The sequence below is a fragment of the Condylura cristata genome, unplaced genomic scaffold (assembly GCF_000260355.1).
Source record: "Condylura cristata isolate star-nosed mole 26May11 unplaced genomic scaffold, ConCri1.0 scaffold00004, whole genome shotgun sequence".
Taxonomy (NCBI): domain Eukaryota; kingdom Metazoa; phylum Chordata; class Mammalia; order Eulipotyphla; family Talpidae; genus Condylura; species Condylura cristata.
The window spans coordinates 3,474,144-3,496,438 of record NW_004567105.1 but is presented as its reverse complement, the minus strand read 5'-3'; the positions used below and the strand labels follow the sequence as shown (position 1 = coordinate 3,496,438).

The 22,295-nt window shown below is 43.0% G+C and overlaps 1 protein-coding gene across 1 annotated transcript in view; it reads right to left on the bottom strand.

Annotated features, from left to right (window-relative positions):
- ENTHD1 (ENTH domain containing 1) overlaps nt 1-22,295 on the bottom strand; it is a 66,250-nt gene that overhangs the window by 29,841 nt on the left and 14,114 nt on the right. Inside the window, exons 3-4 of the mRNA XM_004676439.1 lie at nt 12,304-12,422; nt 3,010-3,133 (exon numbers count right to left, since the gene is read on the bottom strand). Coding sequence (XP_004676496.1) covers nt 3,010-3,133; nt 12,304-12,422 — 243 coding nt within the window. The remainder of the gene's footprint in view (nt 1-3,009; nt 3,134-12,303; nt 12,423-22,295) is intronic.

Here is a 22,295-nt window from a genome sequence, read left to right as displayed (position 1 = left end):
GAATTTACCAACAGAAATTCCGAGAAGTGCATGTAAGAATCTGCTCCCAGCAGACTGGAGCATTGCTGTTGGAGCACAAATCCATCAACCAAAGAACAGGGTTTTGGGGGTTCTAAAGAGCAACTGTTCTGACACCTGTCCACGAGGGTCTACCTCAAGGGTACATGTCATCCTGACCATCATGTGTAACCAGCGTCTCTAATGAAAAGAGAAGAAATCTGGAATCTTTGTCAACACCATCTAGAAAATGGCCCAAGGACTTCTCTTAATGCAAATGCTGACACCCCAGGCCTGACAGGCCCGTCACTCTCATAAGCCTCCCTCCCCTTCCTGTTTTGCTAATAGCTCCAATTGATTAATCGCTCAAGTAAATCCCCAAGGTCAAACAGAGGCCTCGTTATCTTCCCGTGTTTCTTCTACCAGCCAGAGTCACTCTGAGCACTCGGGGCCTGAGACCGAGCTCGGGCTGCCGATGTTGCTCCTGTTACTCAGGCCACTTCCTAACCTAGCTTGGCCCACAGCTTCCCAGGAAGGTCCTCTACAAATTCAACAGTTGCTAAAACATAAGTGTGTCTACACACGTAGCCAGGCCACAGATGATCCGCTGGAGGTTTGTCCTGATCTCATTACAAATGCTTATGCTACAAACATGACTTACCACTCAAAAAAATCTGCAGCAAACGAGGGGAAACTATAAATTTGGGTTTTTTCATGGGGTGCTTATGCGTGGAACCCAGATTCACAGTGTGAGAAAGCCCAAACTGGCTCCCAGGTAGAGGCCCCACCGAGAGCTCCCGCTGAGAGAAGCAGAGGTCCCTGCCAAGAGCGGCAACAGCCCTCAGACACGCGAGTTAGGAGGCTTCAGCTGACTTGGGCCTCAGCCTTTGTGCTCTGGGGCTGTAGCCCTGTCACACCTCAGGGGCAGAGACAAGCCATCCCCACTGTGTGCAGTCCTAGTTCCAACCCAGAGAATCCACGAGGAGAATAAATGGCTATCTCATGCCACAGTTTTAGAGAAACGTGTTATGCAGCCAAGCAGCCAGAGCAAAGACCTTCTGAGGAGAAGAACGTACCGCGGAGGGTCACCGAGCGCCGTGAGTACGGGCGGGACAGGGCGGAGAGGCCGAGGAGGCTGGTGAGGCCAGACTATGAAAAATCTAACAACAGTGTTTTAAAAATTAGACCTAACCCATTGGCAGAACTGCTGCAAGTTTTAAAATTGGGATGTGAAATGTGCTAAGAACTGCAATTTAGCAAGATCTGTGACTGGCGTGAAGAAGACGCGCTTCTTCAATTGAGATGAACCCTAACCCAGCGGATGGTTAGGAGACGCGTTGCCTGTTCTGCCTTACGGGCGGCCTCTGCTGCCCGTTTATGCTGTCTCACGTGTGTTAACACGCCGGCAGGGGCAGGTCATGCCCACGCATTACCTCCACATGGATATTTATAGCAGCTTTAATTATAATTGCCCGGACTTGGACACAACCGAGCTGTCTATTTAGCGAGTGGCCAGTAACCCTTGTATCCTATTCAGTACTAAAGAAATGAGCAGTCAGGCTATGAGAAGCCACAAGAAAGCTTAAATGATATGGCTGAGTGAAAAAGCCAATCTGAAAAGGCTGCAGACTGCCACACGACCTTCTGGAAAGGGCAAAACTATGGCGACAGTTAAAATATCAGGGGCCGCCAGCAACTGGGGAGGGGGCAAGCATGCAGAGCGGCACATCCAGCAGCTCCACGCCGTGGCACGCGTGTGTCACGAGGCATCTGCCCAGAGCCGTGGAGTGCACCACACTCAGCGACCCCTCACGCGGCTATGGTCTTGGGTTACAAAGACGTGTTGTGTAGACCGGCTGATTGCAGCAGCTGCGGGGTGCAGACAGTGGGAAAGCTGAGCCCTGGGGGTCCCATGGGGTATCTCTATGCCTTCCGCTCAATTTTTCTGTAAACCTAAAACCTCTCTAGAAAATAAAGCCTATTTAAAAATTGTTTGGGGGGGAGGGGCACTCAGGAGCTTCAAGAAATTGTTTCAAACTTCTGGATTGGCTCCGTTTACGTGACTTTTGTTCTAAAACAAAGCAAGCGGTCTGAAAACACGTAACCACTTCTAACTCATTATCCATGTGACCAGAGCTGCACTGTGCTACAAATATCACTGTAACCCACAACTTGGTTTTCTCATGACGGGCTTTACAGGAAAACTATGAACTATAAACATGAACTAGTAAAACAGATCTATACTAGAAAACTACAATTTTATATTTTAGATATTGGGGATCTAGGTAAGAGGGAAACTGACACCCATGGTCCAAACTGGAAGAGAAATGAAGCTTAGCACACTGGGACCCCTACTGCGGCCAGGGAAAGGCTCTCTGGGTAAACATAAAAGCCAAGGTATATAAGGGCATGAATGATACTAAAAAGCATACTTCGGTCTCATCTTGGCAAAAGTGCTTTCATCCTTTTTTCTGAGAAAACTGAGAGGAAAAATGTATTGAAAATTAAGGTTCATGGAGAACAGACAGGGGTGGCTCAAGAGCCGATCTGCTGGACTGGCCCTGATAGTGTGATTTACTGGAGGTAAGTTCTGGATCTGTTGTCTGGTGCCTTTCTCCAGTACCAACTACTCAAGACGTGACGAACCCACCTGTGGATACCACACACCTTCTGTCCAGTGTTTCCTTCTGGAAAATGTCGACGAAGTCCATAAAAACCAGAAAAGGAACTAAAATTATTTTTCTCCTTTTTTACCAATTTGGAAACGATCTAAGGTTTACAGTTAACTGCTGAAAGAGAATAACGGGCGAGCAAAATAAAGAAAAAAACATGAAACCTGAAAAAATACAATAAAATGTAGGTTGAATTTCTCCTTGCTAGTCCTGTTCCTCATGATCAAGGCTAAAGCTATTGTTGCTATATTTCACAAAATAAAACCTGACAAGAAACAATTCTTGTGCAGTCTTTCTTATCCATGTTTCTGAGTAAACTTCCTAGTTTTAACCAATTTACCTGCATCCCAGAGGTTACAGACGTCTGCTTCCCCTTCCGACAACTGTGTAGTTGATGAGATAATGGAAGGCGGAACTGTCAGCAGAAGTGGCTTGGGTTCATCCTCATAAAACACTATCAGGTCCTACAGAAAATGAGAGGAGAAATGAAAGTCGGGCGAAGTTAATTTCACTGCCTCCTTTGCTGCAACAGACGGATGGACAGTTTATGAAGATACAACGTGAGCGCCAGCACACACATACACGGTGACTGACTGAAGAACTCGCACACGATCGTGGTGCTCTTGGGTGCTCCCCACGTGTAGGCAACTATCTACCCTTGGGAGTTCCCTTCCTTGCTGAAGACATCTTGTGCACACAAGCAATAGTTTTGCTTGGGGCATTAACTGCTGCCCATGCCAGGGGCCATTATCCCGCCTTCCTGGTAAGAAGGAGACCATTGCGTGGGTAGGTCACGCCGCATCTAGCCAGCTCCTGCATATCGACATCTGAGTTGCTTCCAGATTTCAGCTATGATGAAAGAAGTTGATATGAACACTCTTGTTCACATCTTTTTATGGGCCACTGCTGCAGGGCAGAGAATGGCAAGAGCTTCGAACAGGTTTTAACTTCACCAGGATTTCGTCAGAAACTACCAAACCATTTCCCAAGTGGTCTGCCCCTCTTTATCATTCAACTTTCACTTCAAAATCACTGTAGGTCCACATTCAGTTGTAAGAAGTAGTGCACAGAAGGCCTGTGTTTCCTGTACCCGGTTTCCCGAACTGTCAGTCATGGCTAGTGATAAAATTTTAAAGAGTAGATGTTTTGGGCTCTCACCTGAATCCGGTCAAATTCTTCTAAGCTTTCCCTTGCTCACATTACCTCTAGTTCAACCCTGAGGGTAATTATGATTACAACATGCCCTCCAGAGCAATAACTAGCAGGACTTTGGGGAAAATGGAGGTTTGGTACTTAGAGGACCTGGAAATTACACAGCACACCTGAGCCACAGTGAGGTGGGGGGAAGGAGAGACCTGCTTGTATTGGCTGAGGATGGGGGGTTTTGAGTTTGGGACTTAACCTTTACCGGTGCTTTCAAATTCTGAGAGTGGGGATTTAAAGCGCAGAAAAAGAAACAGAAGGAAAAACCGGGAGACAACAGTCAGTCCCAAATAAACTGTTACCTAAATCAACAAGGGTCTGCAAAACACAAGGAATGCCGTTGGGGTGTCGGCATTAGCTCTCTTTGAAAGGAAGCCTTTGACGGGGCTCCCTGGACACTACGCTTCAAACAGGAACTTCAATCACAAAAAGAAAAACCAATTCTGGGAGTTCACAGTGCACCCCTACAGGTAAACAGCTCACCAGATGACGGTACCACGTGACACCTGGAACCCTGACATTGATATCGTCAAGATACAGGATATGTCTATCGCCAGTCAGGATCCTTCCTGTGGCCCCCCGTGACTACCCATGTGTTCCCTACTTCTGTAATTCTGATATCTGAAGAATGCTATACAAATGGAATCATACAGGATGTAGCCTTTGGAAACTGACTTTTTTCAACTGGCATAATTCCTGGAGATTCATCCAAGTTGTTCTGTGCATCAATAACTTGCTCCTTTTTTAACTGCCAAGTAGTATCCATGGTATAGATGCTCAGAGTAAGCATATTTAACCCATAAAAAAATCTGAGTTGTTTTCAGTTTTTATCTATTGCGAATAAAACTGCTGTGAACACAGATATGTATGAAAATACGCTTCCAGAGCTCTGGGAGAGACGAGTGTGACTGCTGGATCAGATGGTAGTTACACGTCCAGTGTTGTGAGGACCTGCGCCGTGTTTCTAGAGCGCTGGACCAGCCTCCATTCCCTGCAGACCAGGAGGGGCCAGAACTGGCACGAGCTTATCAGCACGTGATGTTCCCACTCTTTCACTTTAACCACTCTGAGGTCTGTTTAAATGAGATATTGCTGAGGATGCTGAAGTCATTTCATCTGCTTATTTGCCATCTGTATTTGCTGAAGCGACTTCTTGTCATCTGACCATTTCCTAATTGGACTGGTGAGTTTTAACTGTTGAGTTCTTTATCCTGGACATGTGGTTTAGGCAAAGAAATCCAGTTTCTATTTTTTTCTTTCTGTCCCCTGTGGGACAGAAATGTTGTTGTTTATCTTTAGATGTCCTTTAGTATAAATAAACAGAAAGTCCAGGAATGGACTCAAATATAAAATGGGATTTTATTATGTGATAGAAACCACAATTCAAATCACTAAGGAAAGGTGGATAATTCAACAATTAAATGGAGAGAACTAAGTATCACTTTGTAAAAATAACATTGTAAGGAGACTCTCTACTACTCTCCATACATTAACACAAATTTTTGATGGATAAAATTTAAATATATACTTAAAAAATTAAAACACAAAACCCTAAGGTAGTTTCTCACAAAGTGAAACACTCTCTCACCATCTACCCTCACCTAGCAACTGCACCCTTTGGTATTTACCTAAAGATGCTGAAAACGTTATGTCCACAGAAACACCTACACAGAGTTGTTTATAGCAGCTTTATTTATAGTTTCTAAATGCTGGCAGCAATGAAGCTGTCCCTCGGTAGGCAGATGGATTAGTAAACCTGTTGGATGAGCACAGGACCCAGGCATGGTATTCGAGCTAGGATGAAATGAGCTGTCAGTCATGAGAGGACACGGGGAAGTCTTAAATGCACACTACTCAGTGTGAGGAGCCTGTTGAGAAACACTGTCCTGTATGACTCCGACTATATGACCTTTTGGACAAAGCAAAACTATGGCGACATTCAGAGGATCCGGGGTTGCTGGGGTGATCGGGGAGAGGAAGACAGGTGGAGCACAGAGAACTTTGAGTACAATGATGCTTTTCTCTATGAAATTATAATGATATATACCATTATTTGTTTGTGAAAACCCTTAGAATATACACCATGACCTTTATGTAAACTATACATAGGAATGACCTCTATGTCAGCTAGAGTCTTTGAGTGTTAATAAAGTCTGCATGGAGGCTCATTCATTAAAATAAATGACGGCTCTGATGTAGGAGGCTGACAGTAAAAGACACTCATGGGGGTGATGCAGTGGGTAGATGGGGAAATCTCTGTAGCTTTCACTCAATTTTGCTGCCAACCTAAAACTTTTAAGACCTAGTCTGTTGGGACCTCCCTGGTGGCCTAGGGGTTAAGTCTCAGAGCTATCACTGCTACAGCCTGAGTTTGATCCCCAGCCAGGGAGTTAAAACCCACATATGGCAAGGCAGACCTCCCCCGTCTCATCAACTGATCCCCTCAGCAGGGGATTTCGGTGTACCTGCTCCCCACTCCATCTCTGGTGAATCTTCTCCCCCCCCCCCCGCCCCACTCTCCCTTCACCCCAAACCTCTGGCCTACACCATGCATGGAGCCCATGGCGCAGCGTCAGAACCCGGCTGTGGCAGCAGCAGCGTGGGAGTAAAGAAGAAAGGCGGGAGTGACCTGCTGCTCTTTGACAGAAGCAAAATACATATAAATAAAATAAACCCCGAACAGAGAGAAAGTCAAATGGAAAGCTAACACGCATCGATACAGACCCAGGTAAAGAGGCCAGTTAGTTAACAAATAGCTCTTAGAAAATAAGAAAAAGATGAGAGACCAAACAAAGATAACCAGAACAAGAATGGATAATGGTTAAAAAATATAAATGCCTGACAAGCAGGGGAAAGTGCTGTAATCTTACATATGTGTACAGCAGAAAACTGAAATTCTGGCTCTTGGACTGGAAAACAATGTAAAAACCTGACAGTGCTCAGGTTTGCAGAGGTTGAGGCCTGGAGACTGACTGGGGACACGCTGTGGATGGGTCGAAACTGGAACAGCTTCAGGGAGGACAGTTTGGCAGGACTTTTCAAAACTAAAAATAAACCAACCTTTTAGCAATTCCACTTCTGGGACCAGCATCATAAAAATGCATATACAAGGGTCACTGTGGCAACACTGCTCTTAATAGACAAAAACACGAAGCATCACTAAGTGATAGCAATAGGGAACGGTTAGAGAAATTCAGATTCATTTACAAGCCAAGAACACAGCACGACATACGCACTGATAGAGAAATGTGTCCATGATGTGAAGTTAGAAAAAAAAATTATTTTTTTGAACAAGGTATGCTGAATGATGCAAGAATTAAACAGAAAGATGCTTTTGTTCAAAGCATGTGGGAGACATTAAACATTTAGAGAAAAGAGATATGTGGGCGCAGAAAATTTCCCCCCCAAAATTTCATAAAAACCTGTTAGTAATTTTGCCTCTGAGAAAAGGAACTGAAAGACTATAACGAAGTAAGGAAACTTTGTGTTTCACTCTTTACTATTTCATATTGTGAAACCTTTTTCAATAAGTATTTTCTAATTTAAAAAGGATGAAAGTACAATCTTGAAAATAAAAAAGGACTTTAAAGCCTAAAGTAAATGATGCAGAAAAGAGGGATGATGAGTGAACATAATTAGAGTAAGTGTAATTTCCATTTCTCTACCAACTTTGATGAGCTCAAATTTTTGCAAATATAATAAGTGATATGCCAATAATAAACCCAAGGATAAAAATGATTTACTCCTCATCTAGCAAAATAACAAACGGAGCCAGTAGGAAATAAACATTTATCTTCCATCACTAGCAATTTAGTAACTGAACTAGACTGAAGGTTTTGGTCAGCTTTAATTTGTGTGCGCCAATTCATAGCATCCCTATCTGTTGCTATGGCAACAACTGTGATGGAAAAAATCATAACTTCATTGTTGAATCTCCTCAAATAGGCAAAGAAGGTCTTTTGAGGTGATGAAAAGCTACAAATAGCCTTATTAATTAGCAAATTTAATAATAAAAATTCTGGACAAGGTGCGGAGAGAAAACACATTCTTGCTAAGTGTCATAAATTTAAAGGTTTTCTGAATTTCATCACAGGCAAGCACTCATCTCCTTCTGAAAGCCCTATTCTATGAAGACTTTTATTTACTGCTTTCAGACAATTCTTTCATTTGTAGAAAGAGAACAATTAAAGAAATTTCTATTTTAACATTTTAAAAGGTATTTTAAAGCACTCCTCATTCTGCCTAAGCAATCGACAATATCTCTTTCTCATTCCATGTTAAGAACATGAGAATTTTAATGTAGATGTAGTACGTTTGGCAACAGCAATTAGATTTACTCTTCAGCTCAGTGAGGTTTGCCTTCTGCTACGAAAGCAGATTGCTGAAGAAGTCACATTGGATTGTATCTAACCATCCGGACGGTAACAAGAGGAGACGCTTGTCAGTGCTATGATGGAATAGTGTTGGGATGTAGTGATGCTCTGAGAGGAAAATACAGCACTACATTTCTCTTGAGGAAAGAGCACCTTTTTTTTTTGCTCACTGATATAAGACGTGGACCGATGTAAATCACAGTTCTTCCAAAGTATATGTATATAAAAGTGTGTGTGTGTTTATATCTAGGTGGCATTTTATGCCTTTATTAGGCTCCAAATCATATCAGAGTATTTGTCTATTTTCCCCTTTCAAGTCACCAGCAGCAAAGAAACTGATCTCAAATTTAAAAATCATTTTGATTTAATGTCATCTCTTTTAAAATGATCTACATATTTTCAATCAGTGAGTTATTATGTAATTAAGGAACAGGAACTTTTATGTACTTCTCTGAGCTGCTAGAAAATCAGGTAAATCCAGTATGTAATGGGGGTGGAAAAAGGGGATGGGAACAGAAGGTCCAGGAGTAACTCCAACCTCCTTCCTAGGAACAGTGCAGGAGCACTCAACAGAAAAATGAGCAGGACCCCAAACAAGCTTTTTGAACAGGAAATGGAGAAGGAAGTTAGTGTCGAGTGCCTACTACTCATCATTTCTTCACTGATGAAACTGTGGCAACTGAAGAGTCAGGAACAGATAAGACCCAGTAACAGTCGGTGACGCTCTCAAGGAGCGTTCCCTTCTAGTAGGAGAAATACACACCAAATCGAAAAACAAATGACTGGATAAGATCACGTCTGGAGTGGAACAGATTTCCACTGAGGATGGTTCTAGGGTCAGACTGGCGATAGATGGTTCCCTCCCTCCATATACACAGCAAAGAGAGGAAATACGAAGGTGAAAATGAACAAGACACAGTCATGTTCAAAAACAAGAACCCCTTCCTGGCAAGAGCTTGCTTGAACTTTTGAAAATAGGGTGAGAAGGTTGGGACTTGGACATTTGGGGTTTTGATGCCAAAATATGCAGAGGAAACCAGGAGCAACTCAACCCCTGGCAAGTAAGTCCTGGCTGCAGGCGATTCCCCCCCCTCCAGAGGAGGAGCCAGCGGGGGCTCCCCTCTTCAAATGGGGTGTGGCCCTGGGGCGCCTTCTTATGAAGGTAGCCAAAGGGACCTGCCATCAATCACAGCCCGTGCAGATGGCTCCTAAAAGCACTGTGTCCAGGGAGAGAGAGGACGCGAACTGAAGCCCAAGGAGCAAGGAGGGCGCGGAGGGGCAGGATCTCTGATGTGATACCCACAAGGAAGGAGCCTCAAGCTGCCTGAGGAAACCCTAAAAGCGGATTCGTAGTCCTGGGCGGCAGGACTGAAGAATGAGGAAGAGCACAGAAAGAGAAAGATTAAAAACAAAAACAAAAAATGTGGGTCTCTCAAGAGGAACTGAAAACCAATATTCCAAAACACAGGAAGAAAACTGAATTTACTGCTGACAGAGTGAAACTCAGAAATCTAAGACGTATTTAAAACTGAGCATGTTTACAGGCCTCCAAAAGGTACTGAAATCGATAACATCAATTTAATGTTAATTTAAAGAATAATAAAGCAAGAAACAAAAACAGGCAGAGACAAAATACATACAAGTGGGCATAAATAAGCAATGGGAGTCCTGGAAGTGTTTACTGAAATTAAACACTCAGTGGAAAGGAAAAGTTGTAGAGTGAGCACAGATGAAGGGAGAAAAAATGAACTGGGAGATGGTGCTGATTAATTACTTAAAATGCAGCATGGAAATAGAATGAAACAAAAAATATTTTAAGTAACTGAAAGACATGCAAAATGAGAGATGAAGTACCCCCTAAGAGACCTAGTAAAAATTAAGCAGAGACAATTCCCAAGGGAGCAGCGCCTGCGTGCCATTCAAGAGCGACAGACGCCAAAACCACAGTAGGCTGCCCGCGTGTGTGTGTGTGTGTGTGTGTGTGTGTGTCTGAGGAGAGCCGGGTGTGTGTGTGTGTGTGTGTGTGTGTGTGTGTCTGAGGAGAGCTGGGAATGACGTGGGGATGAGCAAGTGCTGGGTCTGGTTTGGGTCCTGGTGGTGCCCTCCCTGGAGACACTAGAAAGGGACAACATCAAAATGAGGAGAAAATCGTGAGAGGCTGCTGAGGAGACGGAGAAGCTTCTGAATGGTGTATGTTGGGGGAAAAGGGGCTGAGGGAGAGGTATTGGTGCAGGCATGAGCGTGAGCGGGGCAGAAGGGAGCCTGTGTCCCAGCAGGCTAGGAGGAGGAGGCGGGCAGAATTTCCCAGCTGCCACTTGGGAGCTGCCGGAGCACCACCAGGACCCAGTGCAAGGTCAGGGCAAAGGCCTTGAGGGGGAAGGAGGCCACAGCCATCCATGGGCGCTGACCACACTTGGGAAGAAGCTTCTCCACCCTTTTCCAATCCCCAGGACAGATGTGTCACAAGGAGTACAGATGTGTTCACAGAGTCTCTCCCTAAATCTACCTCTTCTCAGGGAGCTAAGGGTGAGGATAACTTGGGGCACTGATCATTAGAATGAGGAATGAGGAATTGATCATTAGAATGGGGAATGACCTCTGGTGTTTTTATGGGAGGGTTCTCCACACTGGAGTTCGGCCTCCCTCTTTCCACATGTAATTGAAAGGCTTGAGGAGAAAAACCTCTCTAGCAATCGCAGACAGAGCAGTCATACTCCTGGATACCATTTGAGGAGCAAAATTAATTCAAAGTAAAAATAAAAAACTGAATTACAGAAAAAATGGGCCAAAACATTTCAAAGCTTAATAAACATAGTAAAAGAGATAAGGAAACATATAAGCACTACCAAACAAGAACACACACAATGAAAAGACTAAAACGGAAATATTAACTGTAAAAACAGAATAGTCAAAGTAGAGCACACAGGTGGGCTGGGCAGCCGCGGATGGGTACAACTGAGGACAATGATCAAGCTGCAAGACCAAACGGGGCGTCCGGAGGGAAAAAAGCCCAAAGAAACAGAAAAAATATGTAAAGGGTACTACTAATACCCAGACAAAAAGCACCAACGAAAGAAAATTAAAATAAACAGAAGGGAAATCGTAAGACAACCAGAGTCGTTTTCTCAGAATGGGGGGCGGGGGGGCCGGAGGGGCGCGTGCGCTCCCACTGGAAATGCAGCGACAGTCGGTCTTCTCAGCAAGTGCCCCTGGAGCTACTGGGCATCACGGGCATGAAAACGCCAGGAAACGCAACTTTTTAAAAGAGCCTCCACTTACACTTCACACCTTAATAGAAAAATTAATTCAAAGTAGGCTCTAGCCCTAAATGTGAAACAGAACTGTGGAAACTTTGAGGAAAACACACGGCCTTCTTTAGACAAAGGGTTGATAGAGATGACTCCACTGCATAAATGACATTTTAGCAAAATGTAAGACTTTTGCTCATAGAGAAAAGAAATGACAGAGTGGAAGCATGGTGTCGGCCAACGTCTGCCTCGGGGCCCCGGCAGCTGTCTCCCGAGTTTTGGCCTCACCAGCCACTGGGCCGCCGGGCTCCCCCCACCTGTCTAGGCAGACTATCTGTTGAGCCTTTCTGCTGCCTATTGGGGTTCCCCACGGCCGGTGCTCCCCCGCGTTGTCTGGCCGCACCCAGCGGTGAGCCGGTTGGTGGCGGCACCAACGGCTTCCCTCCGCCGCCATCTTACTCCACCCCCGACTTCAGGGCGGGTAGAGCGGAACATTTCGAAGAAAAACATCAGAGATCTTTATTTTACAAGGATAAAAGTCTGAAGATTTTCGAAAAACACAAACTGTAAGGGAAATTGATGACTTAACCTTATTATTTGAAAACGTGTATGACAAAAGATACCCAAAAAGAGCAGCCACACGGGAAACCGGAAAAGGCAAGAAGGTCTCAGGCCTCCGGCCCTGGGGACCCCGCGCTTCTAAGCCCTGTGAGGTCCTGACCCTGAAGAGCTCTGCGACAGGACATTAGTGCTGACTGAGGCTATGCCGTGGTGGTTCGTGAGGAGCAGCCGGGGTATCCAGGGACTCACCTCTGTCGACTTCCAGGCGTTCACCTTGAGCGGTCGCGCTTCCGGGGACGGCTCGGCTCCACTGGGCGGCGGGGTGTCTGGGCACTGCTCCTGCTTCAGCCCTGCCCTGGAAGCGTTTTCTGCCAACAACATAACACTAAGAGTTTTACTTTGGCAAAAATAATGATGTTTTTACATTAGTTCACTTTTTTTTAAAGTTAATCACTTTGGATGAGTCATTTTATCTACAAAGACAAAATACATGTATCATGTGCCAGTAGTTACCAATGAATGATTATTTAAATACATCCCCTGGTAATTGGCAAGTTCAGGCGTTTTAAAATATATCTTCAATTCTAGTCCTTTATTTTACCAACCATTCTATCTTTCTGCTTTATAACTGAAACTTAAAAAAAATAAAAATAAGGTAAACACAATGAAGAAAATAGTTTGAAAATGTGAAACTTAAAATTTCAGCAAAGCAGAAATAACAGTTGTAGTTATTCTAATTAATATTTAAAAGAATCATACTACTACAATGGGAATTCATCTCCTGAGTTGTTAAGTAAAATCAAAATACACAGAGATGATTTGGTTAGGAAAAATCTTTAAATAAAATTTTTTTAAATTACGGCCCTCCCTGGTGGCGCAGCACTAAGAAGCTAAAGCCATTTCTGCATGAGTTCGATTCCCGCCTGCCCCGGAGGAGATCCACATGGCGCGGCAGACCTCTCCTGACCCGCCCGCTGCTCCCCTCAGCAGTGTACTTTGTCAATCTGCCTGTTCTCCCCGCTGTCTCTGGTGAATCCTCTCACCCTCTGCATCTCTGGCCTGTACCCCAGTTCTGTATGAATAAATAAATAAATCTTTTAAAAAAAATAACATAAAAATATATCAATGAAAAGAAGCTACTTCTGCCTGTATTTTTACTTAGTGTTTTTATTGTCTTAATGCACTTTCCTTCCTACATTAAATACTAGAAACAAAAGTATGAGTCTTACTGATATGTTAGTGTATTGCTGGATACAATAAAGAGTAAAGAAAACTATTTCAAACTGGTATAGGCATCCACTACAGATATTTTAAAGGCCTTCCAAGGGCTAGCTGCAGTTAGACAGTTTTAAAGGAATCGACGGCTCGACCCACAACCTGTTTTCTTTCAAAAAGCAGATGTGCACAAGCTTACGGCAAGGCTCTACGCCTTAGCCACACACGTGAGAAAGCCAGTGTGTAGAAACATCAGGCTAGTCCTTACCTGCTTCCCTTTCCTAGTTTTCTCCCACTTTCTAAGACAAGAGACATTTCTTTACCCACCTTGGTAGGCCTCATGCGTAAGAATCCCCGCTGTGCATAGGTGAGAACAGAGGGCAAAACAAAAGCAGGTTGGAATGGGGAAGTCAAGGCTTCAAAATCCCAGAGTACAGCTTCAAAACTCCTGTCATACACCCATCTCTTTTCCTGGAAAAGCCCAGCACAACGAACGGGGTGTTTTCATTCCCGCAGGGGTGTCGGGGGCGTCTAACATGTAGTACAGCATTGGGGGGGGGTTGGGGGGGAGAGCAGGGCCATGGACAAGTTTCATTTAATGTCATATGCCTCTGACCCCCTAACTTGTCAAAGAATTTCCAAGCAAGAGTCCCCTGAGGGGAAGCAAGGCAAGCACCGAGCAGGGGCACCTTGTTTCGTCAACACAACAAGCGCACCACCAGGCTGTCTGGGCTCTCCAGCTTGGCGGAGCTGACTCTGCCCAGTGATGTCTGTTGACATCACTGTTTACACTGTTTGAATAACGGAAAACTTTTTTGTCTTGTTTTGTTTTTTAAGGTTTATTTATTGATGCATACAGAACTGGGGTACAGGCCAGAGGTGCAGGGGTGGTAAGAGACAGACCAGAGACAGTGGGGAGCACAACAGGCAGATCCATGAAGTACACTGCTGAGGGGAGAGGCGGGGAGACAGGAGAGGTCTGCCGCAACATGGGGGTCACCTCCAGTGGGGATCAAACTCACACTGAAGCGGCTGCAGTCAGCTTGCAGTGCTGTGCCTAACCTGTTGAGCCACCAGGGAGGGCCCAGTTGTTTATTTTTTTTAAGAAAGTTTCACTCTGGGTTAAGTCTCAGCCTCTTGATTACCACTACAGCCCAAGTTTGATCCCTGCCAGGGAGTGAGCCACAGGGCGCAGCAGGCCACTCTTGTCTCCCGTCCCCTCAGCAGTGTGCTTCCGTAGATCACCTGTTCCGCTCCCACTCTGTCTCTGGGGAATCCTCTCACCCCTCTGCACCTCTGGCTTGTACCCCAGTTCTTCTATGCAGAGAAAAAATGTTTCAATCTAATTTGGCTGGCTCTTTTGACAATGAGGGTTGGTTTTTGTCAACTAGGTTTTATGTGGTAAATATTTTCCAAAAATCTAAAGAACTAAATGTGTAGTTCTGAAAAGTTGATAAAAATAAATTTAAAGTATACAATTCAATGAAATCATTTTCTCTAAAAATTATTGTTTTGACAAATGTACTTTAATGTTTTTATTTCTCCCACACTTTTTGAGTATGTTAAATTAAATTGAAGTATAACAGGTATAACTTTTACAAACAATCTGATAAATTTTAGTAAAGGTTTTTTGGTATTATTCCCAGAAATTGAGAAAGCAAATTACTACTAATGACTGTTTAACAGATCTTTTTCTAAGTGGGGTGTTTCCAACCCTTGGCTTTCAACAACACTGAAGAAAAGACCTAATCAAGTTAACAGTTGACAAGAGATGAAAAAACATTTTTATAATAAATCACCATATAATTTTTGGCATATTACTTGGAGGGAATTCATAGCCTTGACTGACATTGCTATAATAAAGCACTTTTTCCTCCCACCTACAATTTTATGTGAACAAGTCGTCTGAGCGTTTACATCTAGAAAATGTAAAACAGAAACAGCCCTTATGCTGAATGCTGATTATTTCTAGCAATAAGTAATATTCACATGTGGGCTAATGAACAGTTCAACAAAAAGTATGTATTTCTAATAAAACTGTATTCCTCGTGCTTCATACACATTTATAAACATATAACACACATTTGTGTGGTGTTGATCAATTGTGTACTAAGAGACTGCAAGGATAAGTCACTCTAGAAGGAATATTTTACCACTGAAAGCCTCTGGTCACAGAATAATTAGAATAATAACTTCAATTTATATATGCATTTGATGTAGAGAAGACTTCCAAGCAAAAAAAAAAATACTCTTAGGATAAAGTTCTGGAAGTGATATGAAATAGAAATGTGAATTCAAGGAAAAGGAAGGGTATAAAGTTTCCAACCTTTAGAGACAGCAATGTATTTTTTCCAAATGAATTATGTAAGCATAAATTATAAAAATTTTTTAGTCTTCTACATATACTTATTTAGACTTTTCTAACAGTTTTGTTTTCTTTAACGTCAGTAGTTCAAACGATATCCTGTGCAACTATTTATGATAAATTTCATGTTAGCTTCAAGATATCTAAGGATTTACAATGTGACCCTACAATGTGCATGTGATTTCCAAAATCATGTGGTTATGCAAGAAAACAGGTTCAAAAAGATTTCAGCTAAGCTAGGGAGGGAAGTCCAACAGACAGCCTTAAAGGAAACAATCAGAGAATAATTACATGCCAGAAACCCTTAAATTCACTAACAGTAGGGCCTCCCTGGTGACCTAGGGGTTAAGTCTCAGCACATGGATCATGTTGGCACCTCTGCGGCCTGGTTCACTCACCAGCCAGGGAGGGACCCACGGGCGCGGCAGCCCTCTCCTGTCTCCCCAGCTCCCCTCCGCAGTGTGTTTCAGTGGATCCGCCTGTTCTGCTCCCCACTCTGTCTCTGGGGAGTCCACTCACTGCCCGCACCTGTGACCTACACTCCAGTTCTTCTACACACACACACACACACACACACAAATTAAATTTCATTAACTTTAGGAATAGAACTCTCAGGAAGACAAAAATCAGTGTTAAGGAATCATAAAGAGTTCAAATAGGAATTAAAATCTGAACAAAGTTTTGAAGGATGGTGAGGATCTCCGTACACTTGGAGGGAGAGATTATTCCAAGCAGAAGGAACTACAGAGGTAAAAGGAACAGGTGTGGTCTTTTCCAAGCCTATTGAAGAACTTTACTTTTCTGTTCATTTCTTGTAACTTCACATGAAAATGATTCATGAAAATGAGCTTACTTGGGGCTTAGAGATTTTATAATTAATGCTGGTAAATAATAATGGTTTGAGGATTAGATCATCTGTGTACTTTCATGTGATTTAATCAGGGACTATCTGCTCATTCTTTTAACATTATGCAATAAATTATCCTCAGAATCGCAAGGCCTTAGATTTTTAACACACACAAACAAAAACTTCAGGAATTCAAAACACGGAGAATAATGAGAATAACTCAAATAACTTTGAATAATGAGAATTGTGAAAAAAAATATGTTCCATATCTAGAGATTCATTTTCACTTAGAAGTAAAATGTTACAAACCTCCATTAAATAACCTTATCGGGGCACGCAGGAAGGCAGTTAGAATATAGTGAGCCTCTGGAAATTCATTGAGACACTTTTTAGTAGCAGCACAGAACCAGAAGTGAGGTGTGCTTAATTAAATTAGGTGGTTACACAATGTTTATTTCTGGGTCTTACCAGCAAGTTCAAGGGGTTAGTTCTCTAGTGGAAACTAAGTCCCTCTGGTATCATTAGCTATTTATCAGTTGAGGCTGTGAAGTCACAAGGAAGGACTAGTATGTGAATGAAAACCTCAAAGGAAAAAGTGAAGATGCTACAGGAAATGATGCTACTGAGTCATTCGAAGATAAATGCTTCGATACCAAGACTGCAGGTACTGCGGAGAAACCATCTAGAGAGAAGCTGTGGAACTCACGGAGTCTGTGCCCCTCTGATAATACCACAAAGCAGAACTGGTGAGCGCTGTGATAGTTCTTAGATGAGATATCACACTGACACCCAAACCCTCACACACTGAAAAGTGCACGCGCGTATTTTGGAGCTAAAGATCTCTGTAAATTGAACAAATTGAACTGGACCACCTACTGTCGAGCATCTGAAGGACAACGCTGTGGTATCCTACGGTGTCACTGCAGCTGTAGTTCAAGTAAACGAAGTCATTTGCTTGACAAAATTAATTTTTAAAGATAAACAAATGTATCCATCATAGAAAACATTCAGTGGGCTAATGAAGTGATAAGATATAAAAAGTCTCATCATGATGAAGTTTGTGTCTCATTTTTTGAAGAATCATGAGTTTGGAAGTGTTTAAAATATCACTGGTTGGGAGCAGTTATATTTCAGCATCTTCAAATAATCGCTCAAATTATTGAAAGAATTTGTTCAAAACTTTGTCCTCTTTTTAAAACTTCCATTTTATGGTGATTTCAGACTTACAGAAAACTTGCAAAAATAGTGCAAAGAACTCCCATAACCCCTTCTTCCAACTTCACTGTTACATTTTGCCCCACTTGCTTTATAATTCTTTATCTGCACACATATCACGGCCGCCCTGTACTTTAAATGTAGAGGAAAAGACGCTGTCATAGATTGGGCCCTCCAGAAAACAGATTCGGACGTGTGTGTGGCACAGGGCTGCTCTCAGAAACAGGCCTGAGGAGGGAGAGTGGCAGGACGGGGCCAAGAGAAAAGCCGCAGCCTGAGCTGTCCTGCCTGGAAGTCAGCAGCACACCCACCAGTCAGAGGGCTCTCTGGGGTGTCACTTGGGCTAGAGGGCTCTCTGCAGCTGCTGGAATTCCAGAAAAGGACAAAGAGAAGGTCCCTGAGTTGCCCGCCCTCCCAGCAGCCAAGAGCATGATCCTGAGCCAGGGGTCTGGGAAACACCAGAGCATCGACCACAGACACCGGGCGCGTGACCAGTGAGCGATGTCCAACGTGTGCTGAGAGGAGCTGGGGAAAGACTTGTTAAAAAATGAAAACATAAAGAGGACAAAGAACAAGAAAGCAGAGATTTTAAAACAGTTTTGAAGAATTAAATTTGAAATAGTGAGACCACTTTTTTAAATTTGAAATAGTAAGACCACTTTTGTTTCAGAATATCTTAAAAAGGGACTTAAGGCCATTTTATGTCAAAATACAAAACTTGAGACACTGCCAGAGATCTTAAGAAGAATGGCCAACAGTCACGCTCACGGACTGTATTAGTCACAACAGAGGTAAGAAGAAAGCAACACTCACCACCAGCTCAGGGGCAAGTCCTCCGGCGCCGGCCTGGGCTGCCCAGCAGAAGGCTGCAGCAGGATTTTCATCACCCATTGCTTGGGCGATGCTGGGGGAGGCAAAACTAAGAAAAGATGTACAACATCAGCCTAACATGGAAACAGCTATCACTAGAGGAAATGTCACCCTCAAATAGGATACTGAGAAGCTTTGATAAGATTCTGAGTCTGTCATCCACATCTGGGGAAAAAAAGGGAACCGTGGACACTTTCTTCCACTTTTACGCCTGAAACAAAGCAAATAGCTAAAGAAAAAAATTGGCCTAACAGTGAGTCAATAAAGATGCTGACACGTCAGTGGAAGTGAAAGCCGCAGTTTCACACTGAATTAGGGGGGTGACCAGAGACTCAGGGGTATCGCCCACCCAAAGGGCATAGGATCCATTTCCCAACTAGAATGAGCTGGGTTTTGTACAACTCAGAAGATGAGCAGATTCCAGGGTTCGAAAGGAGACTGCACACGGCCTGACCTGAGCTCTCCCATTCTTCAGTGCTGCAGGAAAATGGGCAAAGCAAGAAACAGCCCACAAAGAACAACTCCGTAACAAATGAGTGCCAGAGAAGGGGTGTCATGAAATCACTAAAGAGATCCGAGCAAGTAACAGTCATGTTTATTCCACAGTATCAGGATCTATATTGACCCATTTGCTTCTTCCAACAACTCTGCAGTAGGGACTGTGTTAGCTGCATTTTACAGAAGACAAAATCACAATACAATGTTTCAAGTGTCAGAGATCGCACAATCAGCTCAGAATTCAAATTCAAGAAGGAAAGCTATGGAACCTGGTTGCTCCGAGTCTCCACTGCCTCAAAATAATGCCATCCCAGAGCAGCCGCAGCAGTGAGAGTCGGTATCATTTCTTCCTTAAATGTCTGGTAGAGTTCACCAGTGAAGCCATCTGGGCCCGGTACTTTCTGTTTTCAAAGGTTACTTTACTATTGATTCAATTTCTTTATCAGAGGTCTATCTAGATTATTTCATTTGTGAGTTTTGGCAAGTTGTCTTTCAAGGAACTGGCCCACTCATCCAGGTTATAGAATTTGTGGGCACAGAGTTTTTCACAATAAAATGCTTATCACTTTAATGTCCTTTAGACCTGTAGTGATGTCCCCACTTTCATTCCTGGTATTACTAAGTTGTAGCCGCTTCCATTTTTTTCATAGTCAGTTGTTAAAGCTTTATCAATTTTATTGAAATTTTCAAAGAACCAGTTTTTGGTTTTCTTGCTTTCCTGTTTTCATCTCCCTTGATTTGGCCTCTAATTCCTATTATTTCTTTTCGTCTGTTTACTTTGGATTTTATTTAGTCTTCGTTTTCTAGTTTCCTAAGGTGGAAAGTTATTCAGAGTTTTCTTTTTTCTAATATATGCATTTGAATGCTATAAATTTCCTCCTAAGTACCATAATTGCATTATTTAAATATTTAAATTCATTGCTGCTTCACATCATGTCTGACCTTTCCAATATCTACCTCTTTCGGGGGACTAAATATATTCTCTGCAATCCATTTCTAATTTTAACTGGCAGGAGCCCAATGCACCTATCTAGTGAACTGAGTGAGCTTTCTGTTAGCAGAGAGGGCTGCCCAGTGCCACTCAGTGCCCTAAATATTGGAGTCAGGATGGTAATCCCAAGCTTTCCTCCCGAAGGCTCAAGGCAGGCCCCAGCCCCATTTTCCTAACTGCTGACAACGTCCTTGCGCGAGTCCACCCTGCTGTGACCGGCCACATCACACAGGCGCACTGTGTGATGACCCCAAGCACATGCGACGCCCTTTTAAAATTTATTTTATTTTATTTATTTAAACACTTGCACAGAACGCTCCTTGGAGACTTCCTGAACCTTTTGTGAAGTCAGAAGGGTTCCAAATAATGCCATGCTCACTTTTGATTTTTGTGCAAAAAAGGTATTTTCGGCACTCCTAATGGTCTTATTGCAAGAAGTTGACCTGAAATGTTTACTTAAGAAAAACCCTAATATAATTCCATGTTAATAAAAATAATGCCTCCAGTTATTCATACATATTTTTCTATGTACTTATGGAAAGATGCCTAGTGTTTGTGTTCTGATATTACCGATGACCGTTTCTCAGTAATGGAATAGGGAGTGATTGACTCTTGATAGTGAGCCTATATTATTTTCTGAAACAACAACAAAAGAAGAAAAGTAAGACAGGAAGGAAATATTCTAAGATGTTAACAGTGTTTGGTTTGGAGTCATAGGGATGTGTTGTCATTGATTTTTTGTGTGTAATTATTTTTAAATTAAACAACAACAACAACTGCTTGGCATTCATCAATGAAAACGTGTTAGCAGCAACCACCACGTGCAGCGTTAGCCCTGCTGTCTAGCCTGGACGTGAGAAGGCAACAAGTGTGACTCCACATCGACTCTCAGCCAGACACAAAATGTCTGAGGAAGTAGCATCACGAAAACATGACAACTACTTTGCGACGTCACTTTCTGTCCAACAATAATCATGTAGGATTCATGTGAAATTCTTCCACCCTAGAGAATGTTACCACAGACCACAGGTTCCTGCTCCGAGGGAAAGTTCTTTCGCCAGGAAAACTACTAAAGAGTTCTTTGGGAAGACCAGATGACCAAGGGAGGGATGCTTTGCTGGCCCGGGGGTAGTTTTTATGCCCACTACTTCTAAGGAAAGAAAGAACCTAACTATGCTTACAACTCAGGAAAGCTGAGTTATAACTGTCTGCTGTTGTGCCAGCGAGCATCAATATCCTCCGCTCCTCTTTCCCTTCAAACATCAAAACCACGTAACCAAAACCCACCCAAGCTATCTACTAGAATTAAAGCTTGGGGAAACATCAGGAATAGAAAAAACGGAGTAGTGAAGTGTGAGGAACGCGTCCTCTAAACTACCTCCTCTCCCTCGCTAATTTACTACAAAGAAGCTTGGCACAGCTGTTTCTGCTCTAGATCCTCAAGCCCAGGAATCAGATTTCTAGCACTGCATTCAGTTTTACATTTCATTATAACTAAACAATTGACAGACATCTTCAAATTCCTTCCAATGGAAATTTACCTGTAAGATGCCATCATCAGCGGCCTCCATTTCCCTAATTCAAATGTTAGAGCCATTTCCATTTCTCTTTCTTCCCCAGTCTATCACCCCATTTCTTCTTTCCATCCTCTCTTTAAACATTACCTTTCCCTCACTTTAATAACCCTGGAGCAGGTCCTAGATACCTGGTTGAAACAACTGTCTCTTACCAATCTTCCCTCCAATTCCTATCTTCTTCATTTCTATACAAAGCAATAAGAATTATCTTCCCCCAACAGCTGTTGTCAGTAATAAGAAAGCTAAAGTCTGTGACTAAGCTAAACATCCCTTCTGTTCTCTAAGGTCTACAATGGTTCTTAGTTGCTAGTCATCACAATTGTAATTCCCAAATACTGATTATGATGTCCCCTATAAACTGTGCTAGTACCTCAACGATCTGCCCACATTTTCTACATATTCCAGCTCATATTCTTTATTCCATTTAGTAAGTAACCATGTATTACCATGATGAATTCAGTTCTTATTTTCATTTCTTCCCACTATGGTAGGGGCTATTTGCTGTCCTTTCTACTTACTCTCCCCATCTTTCTTAATAATAGACTCTTCATCGGATACGTGGCTGTCCCTTAGAAAGCCTACCTTCATTAGCCTCCCTTGTGGCTAGAAGACTCCATGTGACTAAGTGGAAGCAATATGTAAGTCAAAATGTTATGAGCAATG